This window comes from Petromyzon marinus, chromosome 4, assembly GCF_048934315.1.
Source record: "Petromyzon marinus isolate PM22_M1 ecotype Great Lakes invasive population chromosome 4, UKy_Petmar_22M1.pri1.0, whole genome shotgun sequence".
In the NCBI taxonomy this organism is placed as follows: domain Eukaryota; kingdom Metazoa; phylum Chordata; class Hyperoartia; order Petromyzontiformes; family Petromyzontidae; genus Petromyzon; species Petromyzon marinus.
Genome location: NC_133670.1, coordinates 897122 through 917074, shown reverse-complemented (window position 1 = coordinate 917074; position 19953 = coordinate 897122). Strand labels below are relative to the sequence as shown.

The 19953-nt window shown below is 50.5% G+C and overlaps 3 protein-coding genes across 6 annotated transcripts in view; 1 reads left to right on the top strand and 2 right to left on the bottom strand.

Moving 5' to 3' along the window:
• The window catches only part of URB1 (URB1 ribosome biogenesis factor), a 67586-nt gene extending 61766 nt beyond the window's left edge, over nucleotides 1-5820 (bottom strand). The window contains exons 1-5 of one of the 3 annotated variants that reach the window (XM_032946575.2): nucleotides 5522-5820; nucleotides 3620-3804; nucleotides 2409-2548; nucleotides 1521-1672; nucleotides 483-615 (exon numbers count right to left, since the gene is read on the bottom strand). In XM_032946575.2, coding sequence (XP_032802466.2) covers nucleotides 483-615; nucleotides 1521-1672; nucleotides 2409-2548; nucleotides 3620-3797 — 603 coding nt within the window. In that variant the 5' untranslated portion in view covers nucleotides 3798-3804; nucleotides 5522-5820. The remainder of the gene's footprint in view (nucleotides 1-482; nucleotides 616-1520; nucleotides 1673-2408; nucleotides 2549-3619; nucleotides 3805-5521) is intronic. The other 2 variants (XM_032946573.2, XM_032946574.2) reach the window with 2 other exon arrangements.
• Nucleotides 5821-6328: 508 nt separating this feature from the next.
• On the top strand, nucleotides 6329-11369 carry C4H2orf49 (chromosome 4 C2orf49 homolog). The gene is made up of 4 exons (XM_032946579.2): nucleotides 6329-6460; nucleotides 7617-7810; nucleotides 9302-9617; nucleotides 10165-11369. The coding sequence occupies exons 1-4, from the start codon at nucleotides 6329-6331 to the stop codon at nucleotides 10222-10224; spliced, it is 702 nt and encodes a 233-aa protein (XP_032802470.2). The 3' UTR covers nucleotides 10225-11369.
• Nucleotides 11370-12060: 691 nt separating this feature from the next.
• The window catches only part of LOC116938855 (catenin beta-1-like), a 48612-nt gene continuing 40719 nt past the window's right edge, over nucleotides 12061-19953 (bottom strand). For both annotated transcript variants that reach the window (XM_032946576.2, XM_032946578.2), the window contains 4 exons: nucleotides 19077-19198; nucleotides 17407-17524; nucleotides 13948-14153; nucleotides 12061-12910 (listed from right to left, as the gene is read on the bottom strand). In XM_032946576.2, coding sequence (XP_032802467.1) covers nucleotides 13963-14153; nucleotides 17407-17524; nucleotides 19077-19198 — 431 coding nt within the window. In that variant the 3' untranslated portion in view covers nucleotides 12061-12910; nucleotides 13948-13962. The remainder of the gene's footprint in view (nucleotides 12911-13947; nucleotides 14154-17406; nucleotides 17525-19076; nucleotides 19199-19953) is intronic.

Below are 19953 nucleotides of genomic sequence, written 5' to 3'. Positions count from 1 at the left end.
GCCAGGGCAAGGATCGGTTACAGAAGAGAGCTAAGAGGATAGCCGAGAGTGGGGTCCGGAGTATTCAGTAGGGATCGGCTGAGAGAGGGTTTCTCTCTCCTCATCGCCAGACGGTGTTGGATGAGCCCCCGTTCCGGACAGACGAGTGAGTCCGGGGTAGGGACCCAGATAGAGAGCACCTACCTCTGGTGTGAGTTAGAGTGTTGAGTTCAGTGTTTAATAAACAGCAATAGCCCTTACAGCATTCCTCGTATTAGAGTGGTTCTACTGCACAACACAAGTAGAAATTGCATAAACACTTAAATTCCTGCCAGGACACGAGGCCTACTCTTGAATGAAGTCATGGCATCTTTGATGTCTGCTGTGCAGCAGACAGCGTCTATATATCTGTACACAGAAGACCCGTAGGATCATTGACGGCGGTAGTTGGATTCAAACCGCAAACCTTTGCGAAGAGTGGCGAATGCGCGCCGGGCACGTACCTTGGCGTCGCGTCGCCTCGCAAGGTATGGGAGAGACTTGTGGCTGAAATCAAAGTGTCCGAACAAATCCCGTGCAGCGTCAGCACCCTGCATCACCACGGCACACAGCAGTTTCAAGGCGGCGAGCACGCACCTGGGGCAGCACGCCACGTACACATATAAAGACAAAGACACACACACACAAAGACATACGCACAGCAGAGCGTAAACAATACGTACCCTCCACACCAGAGGCTCACAATATAATGCAGTCATCACCATCAGGCATTAGTCTGCCTGTAGAGGTTGCTACCGTAATTACAATTGGGTAATTGTCGAATTTGGAGACATACAGTAGCCACACATAAGCAAACCCAGTCACATGTTCTCATACAAAAAGATTGGCACGTTTCATAATCAACAATGGTCTATCCACTGCTGGACTGGATTAAGGCATCGGTTACACCATCGCCAATCCTCACGTCTGGGCAATGCCACAACCCGTCTCACACCCGCACCATGAGCTGACCGCATCGTTCCATCTGCTCGGCAGTTAAAAGCTTGTACGCAAGACTACTCAATGTGTTCGGCTGTGTCGGGAGGTGGAGGGTTTCACGATCATCCCACGGCCTAAGCCAAACATAATTTACAAATCCTCCCATTGGCTGTGAAACGCTATGTTCTTATGTTAAACTAAACTATGTTATTTAAACTACACTATTTTTTATTTTACCAGGTAATGCCCACAGAGCTAAATAGCTCTTTTTCAGAAGTGACCTGGCCACAAATAATAGCTCAACGAATTGGATTATCTAGTGGAAATGTATAGTAAAAAAAAACGGAGGACTCGGAAAAAATCCATGCAACCACAGGGAGACAGAGACACGAAAACTCCAAATATACAGCAGGCGTCAGGGTCGGGATCGAACCTACGACCTCCTGTCTACCAGGCGAGGCAGTTAACATCTCCTAGCCACCGTGGCACCGATGTCTCTGCTCTGGAGCGTGGCAGCTGATGTGGTGTGAGCGGTGGTGAGGCCAGCGAGGGGTCAGCCGCACCGGGCATCAGCCGACGACAAGCAGCTGTACATGAGCCTCATGTGGCCCTGCAGGAGCTTGCGCACCACCTCGGCCCCCACGCTCCAGTATCGAGCAAGGTCGCCCGCCGTGCGCAGCAGAACGGCCTCCAGCGCCTCCCACACCTTCGAGAGCTGTAACGACCACAACGCATGGTCCTGGTCACACCACATGATCCAGACACAACAAAGTGTTCTGCCACAACACAGGGTCCCACTGAAATGCAGGAAACGAACACAACACAGCTGCAGCCTCGACGCAGGGTCACCACAACGTAGGGTCCGACTATGACACAGAACGCGACGACAACGCATAGTTTGACCACAGCACAGGGTACCATCACAACACAGGGGACGACCACAACACAGGGCACCGCCACAACACAGGGTACGATCACAACACAGGGAACGACCACGACAAGGGTACCATCACAACACAGGGGATGACCACAACACAGAGAACGACCACGACAAAGGGTACGACCACAAAACAGGGTACGACCACGACACAGGGTACGACCACGACACAGGGTACCACCACAACACAGAATACCATCACGACACAGGGTACCATCAAAACACAGGGTACCACCACAACACAGGGTACGATCACAACACAGGGAACGACCACGACACAAAGGGTACGACCACAAAACAGGGTACGACCACGACACAGGGTACGACCACGACACAGGGTACCACCACAACACAGGGTACCATCACAACACAGGGTCTGTCCACACTTTGGGTCACGTCAGGGACGGGTCTTTCTCCAGGGTTTGGCCACAACCATATTAGAGACAAACCTTAATACACAAAGTGCTACAGCACGGAAGCGGGGGGGAGGGAATGAGATGGCAACACCACCAACCTCGCGGTCACGGAGCCGCTCCCCGTCGAGCAGCTTGAAGATCTCAGCGCACTCGCCCGAGATCTTCACGAAGCCCTCCACCACGTCGTGCAGCCCCTCCGCGGGCAGCTGCTTGCTCAGCGAGACGAACGTCTCCAGCGCTAAACACCACGCAGTGACAGGACGGGCAGTCGCGCTCACGACATTGGCACAGCACATCCACAGCACTGGAACAGAGACAGCACATGCACAACACTGACAGAGTACGGGGCGAGCACAACCACAGCACAGGCACAGTCACCGCACACAGTACAAGGACAGCAGAACCACAGCACTGGCAGTCACCGCACACAGTACAGGGCGAGGACAACCACAGCGCTGGCAGTCACCGCACACAGTACAAGGACGGCAGAACCACAGCACTGGCACAGGAACAGCACAGACACAGAACCACAGCACTGGCACAGGAACAGCACAGACACAGAACTACAGCACTGGCACAGTCACCACACACAGTACAAGGACAGCAGAACCACAGCACTGGCACAGGAACAGCACAGACACAGAACCACAGCACTGGCACAGGAACAGCACAGACACAGAACCACAGCACTGGCACAGTCACCACACACAGTACAAGGACAGCAGAACCACAGCACTGGCACAGGAACAGCACAGACACAGAACCACAGCACTGGCACAGGAACAGCACAGACACAGAACCACAGCACTGGCACAGTCACCACACACAGTACAAGGACAGCAGAACCACAGCACTGGCACAGGAACAGCACAGACACAGAACCACAGCACTGGCAGTCACCACACACAGTACAAGGACAGCAGAACCACAGCACTGGCACAGGAACAGCACAGACACAGAACCACAGCACTGGCACAGGAACAGCACAGACACAGAACCACAGCACTGGCACAGTCACCACACACAGTACAAGGACAGCAGAACCACAGCACTGGCACAGGAACAGCACAGACACAGAACCACAGCACTGGCAGTCACCGCACACAGTACAAGGACAGCAGAACCACACAACTGGCACAGTCACCGCACAGGGACAGTACAGATACAGCACTGGCCACGTCACCCTCCACAAAGCACGCGGGGAGGGGGGGGGGGCTCAGCTACAAACGGTGGGGGGCACGGGCTGGACCTGCGGAGGGCGTGGGGGGCGTGAGGGATATGGGGGGTTCGGCCACGTGCTGCGTCTCACCCCGCAGCGCGGTGTCCGGGTGCTGCAGCAGCTGCTTGAAGCGCGTGGCCGTGAATTCCTCCTCCTGCTGCTCCTGTTTCTGCTGCTCCCCATGCTCCTCTTGTTTTTCGTCGGCGCGTGCCACCTTGGGGGGCCTGGCCCCCTCCCCCGCGTCTCCGTTCCCCCGCTTGGCCCCCATGGTGTCTCTGGCGCGCGCGCACACCGCACACACGTCTCTCACGTGCCCCCCACACACACACACGTCTCTCACGTGCCCCCCACACATAGTCCCTCACTTGCTCCCCACACACACACAATCTCTCACGTGCCCCCCACACACGTCTCTCACGTGCCCCCCACACACACACACACGTGTCCCCCCACACACACACGTGCCCCCCCATACACACACAAACGTCTCTCACTTGCCCCACACACACACAGACGTCTCTCACGTGCCCCCCCCACACACGTCTCTCACTTTCTCCCCACACACAGTCTCTCACGTGCCCACCACACACACACGTGCCCCCCCCCACACACACGTGCCCCCCGCCACACACACACGTCTCTCACGTGCCCCCCACACACACGTCTCTCATGTGCCCCCCACACACACGTCTCTCACGTGCCCCCCACACACAGACGTCTCTCACGTGCCCCCTACACACACACACACGTCTCTCACGTGCCCCCCACACATACGTCTCTCACTTGCTCCCCACACACACACACACACAATCTCTCACGTGCCCCCCACACACGTCTCTCACGTGCCCCCCACACACACACGTGTCCCCCCACACACACACGTGCCCCCCCATACACACACAAACGTCTCTCACTTGCCCCCCACACACACAGACGTCTCTCACGTGCCCCCCCCACACACGTCTCTCACTTTCTCCCCACACACAGTCTCTCACGTGCCCACCACACACACACGTGCCCCCCCACACACACGTGCCCCCCGCCACACACACACGTCTCTCACGTGACCCCCCCCACACGTCTCTCACGCGCCCCCTCCCACACACACACGTCTCTCACGCGCCCCCCCCCCCCCCCACACACACACGTCTCTCACTTGCTCCCCACACACACACACACGTCTCTCACTTGCTCCCCACACACACACACGTCTCTCACATGCCCCCCACACACACACGTGCCCCCCCACACACACACGTCTCTCACTTGCCACCCACACACACAAACGTCTCTCACGTGCCCCCCCCACACACGTCTCTCACTTTCTCCCCACACACAGTCTCTCACGTGCCCACCACACACTCACGTGCCCACCACACACACACGTGCCCCCCCCACACATACGTGCCCCCCACACACACGTGCCCCCCACACACACACACAGACGTCTCTCACTTGCCCCCCCCACACACGTCTCTCACGTGCCCCCCACACACACAGACGTCTCTCACGTGCCCCCCACACACACACGTGCCCCCCACACACACGTGCCCCCCCCCACACACAGACGTCTCCCACTTGCTCCCCACACACACGTGCCCCCCACACACACGTGCCCCCCCCACACACACACGTGCCCCCCACACACACGTGCCCCCCCCCCACACACAGACGTCTCTCACTTGCTCCCCACACACACGTGCCCCACACACACACGTGCCCCCCCCCACACACACGTGCCCCCCACACACACGTGCCCCCCCCACACACGTGCCCCCCACACACACGTGCCCCCCACACACACGTGCCCCCCCCACACGTCTCTCACTTGCTCCACACACACACGTGCCCCACACACACACGTGCCCCCCCCCCCACGTGCCCCACACACACACGTGCCCCCCCCCACACACAGACGTCTCTCACTTGCTCCCCACACACACGTGCCCCCCACAACCACGTGCCCCCCCCACACACACACACGTCTCTCACTTGCTCCCCACGCGCCCCAGCACCACCACGTGCAGGTACGCGCCGAGTGCCGTAAAGCAAACCTCCACGTGTCGTAAACACTACTGCGAGTTGGTGTCGTGGCGTTTCTCGTAAAACAAAACAAGCACGTAGAGTGACTTCACTGAAGATCGGTGTCAAAGGTCTGTTGCACGATACGAACAAAGCGGATAGTTTCGATCAATCGTCCCATAGGTGGCAACTTCACGGCGCCCCAGCGTCCGAAAGCATCGGTGTCGTAAAGTCATTTGGGTGTCGCAAGACCGGTGTCGTAAAGGTCGTCTGCCGTAAGGGCGGTCGCTACTGTACCACGTGTTTACGAATTGTCGTAAATGTGAGTGTCGTAAAGCGTAGATGCTGTAAAGGTTGTGAGGATAGTACTGTACGGCTGTTTACGACTATCTACCGTAAAGGTCGAATAATTTACGACTGTCGTAAACACGGATGTCGTGACGCTAATTCCAAAAAGCCCGAAGACGATTCCGTGAAGCTCGCAACATCAGAATCAGAATCTTTGTTATTTACACCGGAGGAGGAATCCGACGACCTATGAAGCTCTGTGTTACAGATGTCCAGTTGGGGCGGGACAGCAAATTATATCAACAAACAGTACAAAACAGAGAAAAGGTAATCAAGCCAATAAAAAAAGTATCTACTAAGTACAGATTGCACACATTACATACATTCCGCAAAGCGTGTTCATCTAACGTAAAGCCGGCCTTTTAATTTTCGACTGTCGTAAAATTCGATGTCGTGAATCTGGGTCACGTGGACGGCAGGCGCGGGAAGATGGCGCGAGGTGGCGAGGCCGCGGAGTCTCGGGAGGAGCCGCCGCAGCCGCCGCCGCAGCTCCACGAGCTACTGCTCGGGCCGCCCGCAGAGCAGCAGCGCGCCGAGAGGCTCTGCAGCGCCATCGCGCAGGTGACGAAGCGGCGGCAGAAGCAGCAGCAGCAGGGGGCTTGGAGACGCGCGTCTGCGCCACGGCGTTAGCTGGGGCGGGCGACAGCAGCGGTGGTGGTAGCGACCCCGGGGCCGCCGCTGCTGACGGGGAGAGAGCGCAGAGGAGTCATGGGCGTTCTCACGTTGTTGTTTTGTTGTTGTTCACCCAGGAGAGCCTGCCTCGCCGAGTGCCAAGATTATTATCTCGGGAGGGTCCTGCCAAGTTTGGCGCAGCATTGGGAACGATGTTGCTTTGTATCGGGGTTGCTTTTGTGTAGCTATGGGAGTAAAGCGGAGAACCCGCAGGAAATCCATGCAGAGCAGGGGGAGAGAAAGATACAGACTCTCACACTCAAGGAGGGCACTCGCTCGCAATCCTGTAGTTTCCCATGCTACTGCGCGTATGCAGTGGTTAGGTCGACTCCACCTCAAGTGAGTACCTGGTGCGGTGTGTAGTAATCATCGCCACGAGGGAGACAAAGGCAGCCGGATGTGGTGCCGGCCATCCACCCCCTCGTGCCTGCCTTCATAGGTGCTCCCTAACAGAACTTGCCCCAACAGTCTGGTAAAGGAACAGAACTTGCCCCAACAGTCTGGTAAAGGCTACGCGGGGAGGGGGGGGATTTGTATTTGCTCCCGACTGTGGTACTGCCCGCTTGTGTCCAGCACAGCTGGTGCATCTGTCAGTCATCTCAATTGACCCGTGGCACCTGGGGTCTGACCCGTGACATCCCGTGTCAGCGAGCCTTCGACACGTGGCCTCAAAGTGCACCTAGCCTGGCACGAGCGCCGTGGTGACGTCACCGCCACTTAGTTCATAGTTTAGTTCATAGTTTATTTATTTGGTATAGCCCTGTGAGCCATTCGGCTCTTGAATCGGGTGCAACCGCAACAAACAAAAAACATGAACAAGAAAACATCTTAAAGTGATTATGTGACTGTGCAAATAGAAAATACAGGAAAAAAATATCAAAATATTCCTGAAATAGCACCGTACACCAACGCTGTGTGCAAAAAAAAATCCCAGTGGGATGCAAGTCAAATAACAACAACCACAAGACAACTAAGATTAAAGCCATCAGTCTAACTCTTGGTGAACGGCGGTTGTTGTTGTTGCTGCTGCCCGCGTGCGTTGTAGAGGGGAGTGGCGGCTCTTGGGAGCCTGAGCGGCATGGACCACGCGCAGCTGGTGGCGCTGTACCGAGCCCACGTGCTGCCGCTGCCCCAGAGGGAGCTGAGAGGAGACTCTAACTGGGCCCAGCGAGTGATCCAGAGGGGCGGCACGCGGGCGGCTCAATCGCACGCGACGGCGCCAGCAGGGTCACCAGCAGGGTACGTTTAGTGTGCACACCCCGAGTGTCACTACTTGCATCCCACTAAAATGTTTGCACACAGCGTTTGTGTACGGTGCTTTTTTGGAAGACTTTGCTGTTTTTTCCTGGATTTTTCTGTTTGCGCGCAGTCGTTTTAAGATGTTTCTTGTTCATGTTTTTGTTTGTTGCGGTTGCACCCGATTCAAGAGCCGAATGGCTCACAGGGCTATACCAAATAAATGAAACTGAAAACTGAAACACTACAGTATCACTAATACTAACTATTAAGGGCGTCACAGTGGCTAGATGCCAACTCCCTCGCCTGGTATGTAGGAAACGTGGGTTCGATCCCGACCCTGATGCTTGTTGTATATTTGAGTTTGATTGTTCCCCCCGTGGTCGCGTGGATTTTTCTCCGGGTCCGCAGTTTTCTGCCCACATTTAGAATAAACAACACGCGTTTAGAGTATTTGGCTGCAATAAATTTCCAGATGATAAGCCACTTCGTTGGGCTATCATCTGTGCCCAGGTTGGTTCTGAAAAAGAGCTACATGGCTCAGTGGGCTTTGCTTGGTAAAATAAAACATTCTTTAATTTATAGTTTAGTTTTACTAACTACGCTCGTTTATCCAGGGAAGCCTCACTGAAGATTTTTTCAGGAGGGTACTGCCAAGTTTTTGCAGTCGGGAGTGATGCTACTGTTATGTGCTTATCCCAATTGAGTAGTTTGCTGAAGTTAATTTTGAGCATTGGGATGTTGTGGTCTTTTTAGCTATGGGAGGAAATTGGAGCAGCTGGAGGAAACTCATGCAGAACAGGAGAGAATACAAACTCTCTCACACACACACACGCTTACACGCACTCTCACTCACGTATACACTCTGCAGAACAAGGAGTTGAACATACAAAGGCCACACAGAAAGGCACCCCGGTTGGGAACCTAACCAAGGCCCTTCTTGTTGTGAGGCACGAGCGTTACTTCTGAGCCACCCAGGCACGCTGGGCTGCAGCAAGAACGCAGGCCCCGTGACCCGTATGGAAATGTGAGTTATTCAGTAATCGTGCAGTGTAGATATCACAGGTGATATTGTGAGAAGGGAATGGGTTCGATTTCCAACTCTTTCTGCGCGGAGTCTGTTTGTTCTCCCCCTGTTCTGCATAGGTTTCCTCCCATAAATAAAACAGCAGTGTAAATGATATTGGCCAAACATCCCCGTGATGAAATATTCCCTGCAAATTATTAATCGACCCTACACTAATTACTGCAGACTGCCAAAAAAATAGCACATTTCGTGATAAGAATGGCGCAAATACCTAATGCACTCAATTATAAATGTTTACGCCTGTGTTGGTATTCTCACGTGTGGTATAAAACGAATCGTACACGATGTGATCCATTTCAACCGTTTTTTTTTTCACTGTTCATTTGTATTTCGTGTAAATAGAACCTTTGATTATCATTTTTTTACTCGTGAAATAACCGGCACCAAAATGCTGCTCTCCTTCCCAGATTGAAACATTGGAATGAAAACCGCAAGCGGCCTCTGATAGTTTTCGACGGAGCGTCGACAAAAACGGTGATTAAAGTGCGGCGCGTCTCGGCAGAGGGAGGAGGCACCAATCTTCCAGCCACAGAAGGAAAAGTCGCTGTCAAAAGCCCAGTGCCCAGCCTGGCCCAAGTCTCTCCCAGACTCCCGGAGCCCTCGAATGGGGCAGTGCCCACCTCCCCGAGCTGCGTACTCTCTAAGGGTGCAATTGCACCTGGCGGCGACGCCGTGAGCTCGGTCAAGGTGAAGAGAGTGCCGAGCGTGGACCCCAAACGCGAGGTGGGTACGAGTGGTGAGGGAGATAGGGTCACACTCATCCATCGTGCATGGGCTAGAGCAGAAATTAGTACGACCTCGGGTCCCATCCTGCTCTGCGCCTCCCTTGCCTATTCCCTTCTCGCTCCCCTTCACTGGAACCAACTCCCCCAGCAGCAAATAGAGCAACCATCATCACCATTATCACCTGCTTCTGTTCCTGCATAACTACACCACCACGTTTAATAACTCCACTCTTTATTATCGACTAAAATTATCTTGTGTACTGTTTTATAGTTGTAAAGCACCTTGGCTTAAGGTGCCATATACATCGATATAAGATAAGTCGTGCCCATTTATTTATATGGATGAGTTAATTATCAAATAAATTCACCATTGTTGGGCCACAGAAAACGGAAGCACTAATCTTCCGCCACCTTAGGTGGTGACAAGTGAGGGACATTTGCTCTGGGCTCACGGAGCAATCGACCCAAGCGGTCGGTCTCGCGGCCATGGGTCACACCGTGGAGCTTTCTGCGGTCTTTCAACCGTGGCTGTCTTTTTCTTGCAGGAGAAGTCGGTCGGGAGCCCCGAAGTGAAGTCAAAAATTCAGCGCATCAAGTGGCCCTGATCCCCAGGGCCTGCACTGTTCTCACACAGTAGTGTTGGGCGCTGCCGCCGCCGTGCGTACAAACCGCAAGTTTTTATTTTCCGGCGTTTTGGGTTGTTTTCACGCAAGGCTCGCACAGGTCATGTCCTTTGTTATTTGTGTTCCTTTAAGAGTCCCTCGTATGTTTTTAGCACGCAAAGGCATTGTTATGACAGTGGTGTTGTACATATATATGTAAGTTGGGAGGGGGGGGGGTACATCATGTTTTTGAAGACAAATGCTGTCCTTCAAACTCGGCCGAGCATCGAGGCTTGTTGTTAAGCTCCACCTTGTGTGCCGACCTTCTTGATGTTGGGATTGGTTAAAATTAAGCGCAAAACTCAAGGTTGTGTACTTTTCTAATCCTGTTTGGGAGATTAATTTCCGTGAAACATGGACGAATGAACGTGTGGCTTCGACAATGTCCACCTTGCTCCGTTTAATGCATACGGCGAGTCCTCGCTTCGCGCGCGACATTCACACGCAACGCGTTTTCACTAACACGGTTCTTCCATTAGGGAACACTTCTTGCACAACGCGGAATGCGTACCTTAACGCGGAGCGCTCATCGTTATTACGCAGTTTGTAAGCGGTCGACGATGAACTACTTTCTTGAGCTGCGCAGCCAAGCTGTGATAGAGTATGTGGAATGATTCAGTAGCGCTGTGGTGCACCCTCGGTTAATACCGCCATCTCACCACTTGTACGTGGTACATCGTATCTCGCCAAACTTATTATGGGGAAGTTGTTTTTTAAAAGCGTTTTTCGCTTAATGCGCCACTTTTCAGGAACGCATCTACCACTACCGTGTTAAACGAGGACTTGCTGTATAAATGCTGGCCATGAGCGACGGAGGAATCGCATTCAGCTGCAAGCACGCGAGCGTTGCGACCATGCAGGTGGACTGGTTTTAAATTGCAGCGTGGTAGGTACTTTTTTTGTTACATATCCAATGTAATAATGCATGGGTGATACGTGTACTTTGCTGTTTGGTTTCAGTGCAATTACTTGATTAAATTAATACGCTTAACAGTTTAGTCTCTCATCTCACGCTGGTTTGCTTCCAAGTTCTACTTGTGTTATTTGATCTGTCCACAGTGACTGAACATTAAACCTTTACATCTTTGGATGTCTTGTCATATACATCTTTGGGCATCAGTGGTGGCAAAGTAGTGACGCGCATCTGGGTTCCATTCCCAACTCGGGCGCCGTGGGGAGCTTGTATGTCCTCTCCCCCTGTTCTGCATGGGTTTCCTCCGGGTTCTCCAGTTTCATCCCATAGCTTTCACGCAATCTAACTGGTATTGACTAAATATCCCAATAGTGAAAAATGACTCAATTGGGATTGTACACAGCAGCAATTTTGCATAACCCCCAAATCTTTTTATGAATCATTGGCTTTTACCAAAAAAATCCCAAAAATGACCGATTTACAGGATGCTTTGAATTTGTGGTGCAACTTGTATAAATACTTAAATGTTTGTAACCATAGGCAGTCTTTAAAGTTTATCTCCGTAAGTAAAGCAGTATTGGGTTGTTGTGGGTAAACGTTGAAATCATACGTCAACATTTATCTTTAACTTAAGTTGCTCTTTAAGGGCTTACACGATGACAAATGCACGCGCTGAATTTAATAACACACAGGGAATGGGCCAGAGCATAGCTGTCCAGTATTCTGTATGTGGACTGAAATGATTTATTTTTTGCAATGTTAATGCTGCCATTAAACCTAGAACTGCACTTGTGAAAATGACTTTTCTCCTGAACTCCGCACTGTGAATGTTTTCCGTGGTCATTAACAACAAGATGGTTGAAATCGATGATTAAAAACCAGTTTATTTGGGGGGGGAAAGCATTTAAAGCCATGCACAAACACAGTGAATACAACCCTGACAACCACCAATGGGGAAGCTTAGAGCATTAGCCAGCCTCACCAAGGCCAATCCGACACTGCATGCAACTTTTGAAGCAAACACTGCTTGGCGCGCAATTAAAAACCTCCTTCAATAATTGATTTTTACCATCGTGTTACTACAGACGTTCAACTTCAGTAGGTTCCTGCACCAAGTACTAGGTACCGTTAACTCGTTAAATGGACCGCAAATTAACGTGAATTTCCTAAAACCGTTTGTGTTACCATCACCACAATACACTGCCTCATCGCACGTGGAATATGTAATGCTAAAACTACGCGTGTTGCGACACCACTATGGCCTACTGTACATGTACCCGAGCGCTGTTGATGCATCACCACGCTACTCACTACGTGCACAGACGTCAAGAACGAGCAGACAGCAAACACTGACCCCCAGCGCATCAGTCCGAGAGTGATGGCATTTCATTAACCGTTTAAAGATTACCCCAAATACACTCACCGAGATCCAAGCTACGCTTGCCATGATTATCACTGCACGGGAATAATAAACTTGATTTGTGCTCAAAAACCTAAGAGCTGGGCGTGCTGCTCCCAGACAAACTGATGTCCTGGCCAGGAGGATATTAGATGTTTTCGATTCATTTTCTGCACACCATGAAGAGAGTAACTTTGCCAATACGCTTGATTTTACAAATATGTAGGAAATGGGTTAAAAGTAGGACGCATCAGGCACTTTCTTGAATCCATCTGCCTGGCTGGTCCCTCAGCCTTCAGCATCAGCCACTGGTACACCTACAGAAGGATAACACAAGCAGCGGACCGTCAGGCCAAGCAGGAAGGTCAAATACCTAAAGGTGACATTTTCATGATGCTTGTTTACCCAGGAAAGCCTCAATGAGTCAATACTTTTTTCAGGAGTGTCCTGCCAAACGTTCACAACCTATTGCTATGTTGCTGTGTGTGTAATCCCAATGGAGTAAATTTGCAGTGTAATTTTTCAAGTATAGCAATTTGGACCAATACAGCACACAACTACTCGTTTAGAATTACAGCATGGGATCTTAAATGTCCGCTCTGAAGCAATTGGCACGTACTTTATGGTTAACAGACTGAGAGTTATGGTCTTGATAAAAGCCACAATTGTCAAATTCGCGATCCACTCAAATCAAATGGGTAACAGGGTTTTTGATTCACGGTTTGTAATACGACACCCACCCTTCCTTTTGTTTTATGTTACCCAACATCAACCCAAACATTAAACAGGAAGTATTTTTAATGTAAAATTTGATAAATATTTTATACAGTGTTAAATATAAGTTCTACGGTAAATGTATAGAAAAAAATTACGTATTGTAAATTACAGGAAGAAAAATCGCGTGTGGCAGATTCCTCACTGGAGTCTGGGAACACCGCATGACCTGGGACCCGCGGATGCGCCGCTTGGCAGACAAGATGGAGACAAGACGGCACCGCGTGTGTTCTTCCATGGCAGCATCATAAAGTGTAGTGCAGTTACAACGCGAACAGAAATCTCGCTGTCAACCGCGAATGGTGGAACCACGGGCATTATCAGCGAACTGTACCTCAATTAATTTGGCGCGAAAGCACAACACCACGATAGCTCAACCGGCCAGAGGGGGTTGCATTTGCTCTACACATCGCGGTATTAACCAGGATGGTCTGCTAGATGTAAACCGCGAACCTCTGCAACAAGCGGTGAATGTGCATTACCACTCACCACCCCCACACACATTAGGCCTCATCGTAACGGTCCCCGTATGTAATCTGAGCCTGCCACAACCTCGACTGAGCCGCCTAGCAGTGCGCACCTGTAGGGGAGGAGCCTAGAGGTCGGAGTCAAACCAGGCCATGTGGCCGTTCTCGCCGGGGTGCGGCGGCAGCCCGTTCATGTCCTGGCGGGGCAGGTCCTGGTGGGATAGGTCTCCCATCACCTCCGGGAAGTCCTGGCTTCTGTGAGGCCCTCCCAGCTCATGATCCAGCATGGGCTCCATGCCCATTGGCTCTCCAGGGTAGCCTGCACGTGCAGAGCGCCATATGCAACAGACCACACTGAACACCTGCACAGGAATTGTATTCAATATTGTAATCCACAAGTGCATTAATTAATACAATTACAGAATTGGAATAATTTATCCTGGAAGAATCTGATTAGCTATAAAGCTCTTTTTCAGACATCTGGTAGTTCACATATGTCCAAAGAAAGTGTGATGTATCCCACTTTTAACATTTCCATTCAGCTTGTTTAACCAAGAAAGCCTCACTGAGTGTCAAGACTATCTCAGGAGGGTCCCGCCAACTTTTTACAGCATGGGATGATGTTGCTTTGTGTTTTTTTAGCTATAGGGGTAAAGTGGAGAACATGGGAAAAACCCATGCAGAACAGGGGGAGAGACAACATACAAACTCTCACACAAACACAAAACAAACATCCCCCATATAGCCTTAACAGACTGTTGGGGCAAGTGCTGTTAGCAAGCACCTATACAGGCCACCACCATGCCTGGCCACCTTTGTCTCCCGAGTGGCGGTGTTTACAGGGAGGCCCAGGACCAGTACAGATAACACTATGTAACACAATTTTTGTTCCTGGGTAGTGTTATTTTGGAATTGATTATGCCTAAAAAGTATAGAAAATGGCTATTCACCACAAACTTTGCTTTTGTGACCAGGACAGTGATATTTAGAAATTTACCTATTTTCAATGAGAAAACGGGCGAATTTGTGTCTTTGTTCATGTTTTTATCAAGCAATACAAAAATGACTACTAAAAATGTAGAAGTAGTTTTTCGAGATTTATGATTATACTGTAAATCACTTTCACGAATCAGCCCCCAAATGTAGTCTCCCATCATGTTCTCGTTATACTGTCCCTTGGTAGCAGCATTTAAAGTCCAGTATATCCTGGTGGAAGCGCTCGCCTTGCTCCTCCGAGTACACTTCCATATTCTCCTTGAATTTATCAAGATGAGCATCAAGGATATGGACTTTGAGGGGCATCCAACAGCCTATTGTGCCATAGTTCTTCACCAGTCTCAACCAGTTCCACAGTTATCGACCTTGTGATTGCCCAGGAAGCCACAAACCACTGCGACAAAGCTGTTCCAAGCTGCTTTCTCATTCCTAGTGAGCTTCTTGGGGAATTCATTGCACTCCAAGATCTTCTTTATCTGTGGTCCGACAAAGACACCGGCTTTGACCTTTGCCTCAGACAGCTTAGGGAAGAAGTCTTGAAAGTACTTGAAGGCTGCCGACTCCTTATCTACAGCTCTGACATTGTTTCATAAGGCCCAATTTGATGTGCAGTGGTGGCATCAGCACCTTCCGGGGGTCCACCAGTAGCTCCCACTTGACGTTGTTCCTCCCCACAGAGAACTCGGTCTGCAGTGGCCAGTCCCGCCTGTGGTAGTGCGCCTTGGTGTCCCTGTCGTCCCAAAGGCAAAGATAGCAAGGAAACTTGGTAAAACCGCCTTGGAGCCCATCAGGAATGCCACCATTTTGAAGTCTCCGATGACCTCCGAGCCGTACTCATCATACTTCAAGGCGTCTAGCAAGGTCTTGATGCTGTTGTAATCCTCTGAGGTGCAACGAGTGAGCCAGGTTGAGGAGACGGGTACTTGTTACCATTATGGAGCAGCACAGCTTTGAGGCTCCTGGATGAACTGTCAATAAAGAGGCGCCACTCATTCTGGTTGCAGGCGATTCCGATTGCCTCGAACAGACTGGTCACATTGTGGCAGAAGCAGAGCCCATCTTGACGGGTGAAGAAGCTGCAAAAAGGTTGGTGACGCTTCCTCTGATCTGTGACTTGCACACTTTCATCCAACAAGTTCCACTGCTTGAGCCAAGATGTCAAAAGCTTAGCATTGGACTTGGTGAGACCAAGTCGCTCTGATCAAGTCGTTGAAGTCTTTTTGGTTGGGGTAGTATTGGTTTCTCTCCTCAGCTCCACCTCTGAAATTGTCATCTGGATCTATGTCTTCCTCGCTCTCTGACTTGCTGCTCTCTTCTAAAGACGGCTGCTCTCTTCTAAAAACGGCTGCTCTCTTCTAAAGACGGCTGCTCTCTCCGGAGGAGTGGGTACGGGGAGCTCATGGCAGTGTGGCACCTGGGCGATGAAGGAAGGTCCGGATACGTAATAGCAGGTGCATTCTTGTCAGTCCGACGTTTGGAAGGGTCCACCATGCAGAAGCAGCAGTTGCTTGAGTGGTCAGTGGGTTCCCGCCAAATTCGTGGGATAGCGAACTTCATGGCTCTCTTTTCCCCTCTGTACCATCCTACAAAAATAAATTTATTTCACCCATGACTAATGTGTAAGAAATTCTCGCAACATTTTTCAATGATATATATTTTTTTAATAACACTGAAAATGTAATACATTTAAGAATTATAAACTTTAACTATTTTACAAATTTTAACACATTTTATAACAAAATTCTGAGCAACAATTGTCCATCTTACCTTCCAGAGTTTTTTGCATTGCTCGCAGGTGAAATGAGGTGCCCAGGGTTTGTCTTGACCCCTGATTGGCATGCCGAAATGTCTTGTAGGCCTCGCACATCTTAGCAGATGCTTCCAAAGTACTTTTTCACTCTTGACTTGATATATTGGCCGCAGACATAGAAAAATGTGTCTGCCGGATGCTTGCAGCCTCTTGTTGCCATCTCAGAAAAATGCAGATATGTATTCACTTAGGCAGCTGGAACTAAACTGAACTCGTGGACTTAAGGCCCCTGTATTTATACTACTATTATATTACTGGAAAGTTCTAGAATGTTCTAGAAGTTACTCCAAGTTTACTCAGCACAATCTATCTGGAATGTTCTGGAAAATAGGTACATTTCAAAATATTACTATCCTGGTCATAAAAGAAAAGTGTGTGGGGAATAATAGCCATTTTCTTTACTTTGGAGGCATAAGTTAGGAAATAACACTTACTACCCAGGAATAAAAAAAAAAATTGTTACAGTGTAATCATCACCGGTGTTTACTGAGCGGGAATCAATTTTGCGTCGCTGGGTTCATAGCGCAGCACGCTAACCGCTCCACTACAGCTTCCCCTACCCACCCCACTCACATGCACTCTCTCTCATATGCACTCTGAATAACTGAGCGAGAACATACACATTTGTGCCCGAAATGGGAATTAAGCCCAGGCCATTCTTGCTGCGAGGCAAGAAAGCGTTACCACCATGCAGTCCTACCGCGACCCTGCCACCACCCTGCCGCCCCCGTGCTGTAGTGGCTGAGTGGTTTTGGGGCCCAGGCACCTGAATGCTGCATGGGGCCGCCCGGCTGCAGCAGGCTGCCGTGGCTCCCGTACATGTCACTCTGGTGGTATCCGCCGGCATCCACCGGGTGCATCACGTCTCCTCCCATCACGCCACCCTGCGGCACCATGGTCACCACCCACACATACCAGTCAGCCGTCACCATCCTCTCATCATCATGATTATCATAATTTAGTAAGTTTAGTGTTAAAGATGTCCAAACACCAAATAGACACCTATTGCAAGGCATCAGGTCTGCATGCTTTGATTAAAATGGATGCATTGTCCTTGAAACTTAACCAGAGCACCAGCCTCCGTTTTGGTCTTGCCTCGCCAGTGTTAGACCAGAGAAAGTAAAAAAGGAAAACCATACAAGAACAATGCAAACAAACATGCTTTGATATTGTATGCATTGTCCTTAAAACTGATTAGCCTACACCAGACAGCCTTCTTTATGGCATTGTCTTACTGATGTTAGACCAGAGAACACCAAAAGGCAAACAGCACAAAGGCAATGCAAGTGTAGTAGTCGTGTATGGAGATGGAGTCGTAGTAGGAAGCAACACCTTTTATTTATATCTTTAACAACACTCACTAGGACTTAACATGAAGGGGTAATGGCCCCCTCCACCCACAACCTGTGGAGGTACAGCCTCCGGGCTATCTATCCTAGCCACTGACCTACTCCTATAGCCCTCCGGTTGGCTGGAGCTAAGGAGGCTGACCCACTGCTGGCACCGGTGGGTCTCTGACCACTGGCCCGTCCAGACCCGGCCCTCAGAAGGACTTTGGGCTGAGAGAACCTCAGGGTCCTAGCCTCTCGACCTCTGGCACCGCACTGAGCCCCGGCCCTTAGAAGGACGTCGGGGCTTGGGGTCCAGGGTCTCGTCTCCAGGTGGCTCCTCGACTTCGGCTTGAGGCGAACTGAACTCTGCTCTCAGGAGCCCGCCTTTTATACAATTCCCCACTAAGGGGCGGGGTAAAGAGGGATCACAGATCCCCCACAGCCCCCTCCCCTCAGGAGGGGTTCTGGCCACAGGTAGCCCAACCGATCTGTGTTTGTTTATCCCGCTTTCTGCCTAGGGGCAGGGTTCTGGGGGATCACACACACTCCACAGCCTCTACCCCTCAGGCGGGGTCTTGGTCAGGGTTATCAATGACCCTGCTCTGGTAGGTACTGTGTAGCGTGTGTGTGTTTACAGAGTGACCACCACCCAAGTATTAAAACATTAATAGCTCAGATTGAGCAGTTAAGGGTAAAGGAATTGGAAAAACTCATTTTATATTGAAAACTCTTTTCTTTAGAACTACTTTTTGTGTTTAGTTGTCCTTCCCCTACACCTCAAATTAGCACGGTTAGCTACATAGTCAACACAAACTGCAAATCACATCACGAGATCTTAACCATTCACTGAGGATCAGATGGTGTGTAGTATGTTACGGTTAAGCCAGACACCGCAGTGATAACTGGGGGCAACATTTCAGGATTCGAACCGCGAAACTCTGCAACACCGAGCGGCAAACGCACCACCGCCGAGATGCATCAGTCCCAACAATATCTTAACTTGATGAACATACGTGACTTATCGACACATGGCCTGACGGCAGGCGACCAATCCACTAGTGACCCATCAACACGTCACCCGTCGATATGCGACCCATCGACCTACCTCATTCCAAGCAGCTGGGTCGTCCCTGAAGAGCGAGTGGGTGAGCTCCACCGACAGCCGCTTCTTGAAGTCCTGGGGCTTGTCCTCCGACATGCGGAACAGCACGGCCGCTGCGTATGTCGCTGTGAACGCATGCAGACAAACAACCGGTGTACCCTCGGCCGATTGCCAGACTCCTCCCATTCAGCCCATTCATCTGTCTGCTTGGCCCAGCAATCTCATTGGATTTAAAAAAAAAAAGTTGAAGGCTGCACTTGACACCATCGCGTTGACCATGGAGCCCTGATAATAAAAAATAATATTTAAATATCTTTCCAGGTTTAACGTTTTTCTCAAATATTTTTGGCATATTGCATCGATGGTAACCATGCTGCAGTATGGTCTGTTTAACACCTAGGCTTTCGTGACCAATATCATCCATCAGCGGTTTTTGGATTAGATCGCGTAAATATGTGTCGTGAAAACCCGCTACCACCCGACACAGCCAACTCATAAGGGTTGTCACGTAAACAGAATGTGGTCAATTCGTCACTAGTACAGCACGCCGGTGTGTTGGAGAGCCAAGCCACAACATTTACAAACCGAGTACGACGTTTTGCCAGTAATTACAACTAGCTTCATCAGGCGACAGCCAGGTTTGTGGAGAAGTCCACCTGTTTCGTTCCTTATATAGAGGCGTGATGAAGCTAGTTGTAATTACTGGCGAAACATCGTACTCGGTTTGTAAATGTTGTGGCTTGGCTCTCCAACACACCGGTGTGCTGTACTCGTGACGAATTGGCACGTTCTGTTTACGTGACAACCCTTACTAGTTGGCTGTGTCGGGTAGTGGCGGGTTTTAATGACATTTATATATTTACGCGATCTAACCCAAAAA

Coding starts and splice junctions, on each gene's coding strand:
- C4H2orf49 (XM_032946579.2), top strand. CDS start 6,329: ATGGCGCGAGGTGGCGAGGCCGCGGAGTCTCGGGAGGAGCCGCCGCAG. Junction 7,811..9,301: donor CCAGCAGGGTCACCAGCAGG/GTACGTTTAGTG, acceptor TCTCCTTCCCAG/ATTGAAACATTGGAATGAAA. Junction 9,618..10,164: donor GCGTGGACCCCAAACGCGAG/GTGGGTACGAGT, acceptor TTTTTCTTGCAG/GAGAAGTCGGTCGGGAGCCC.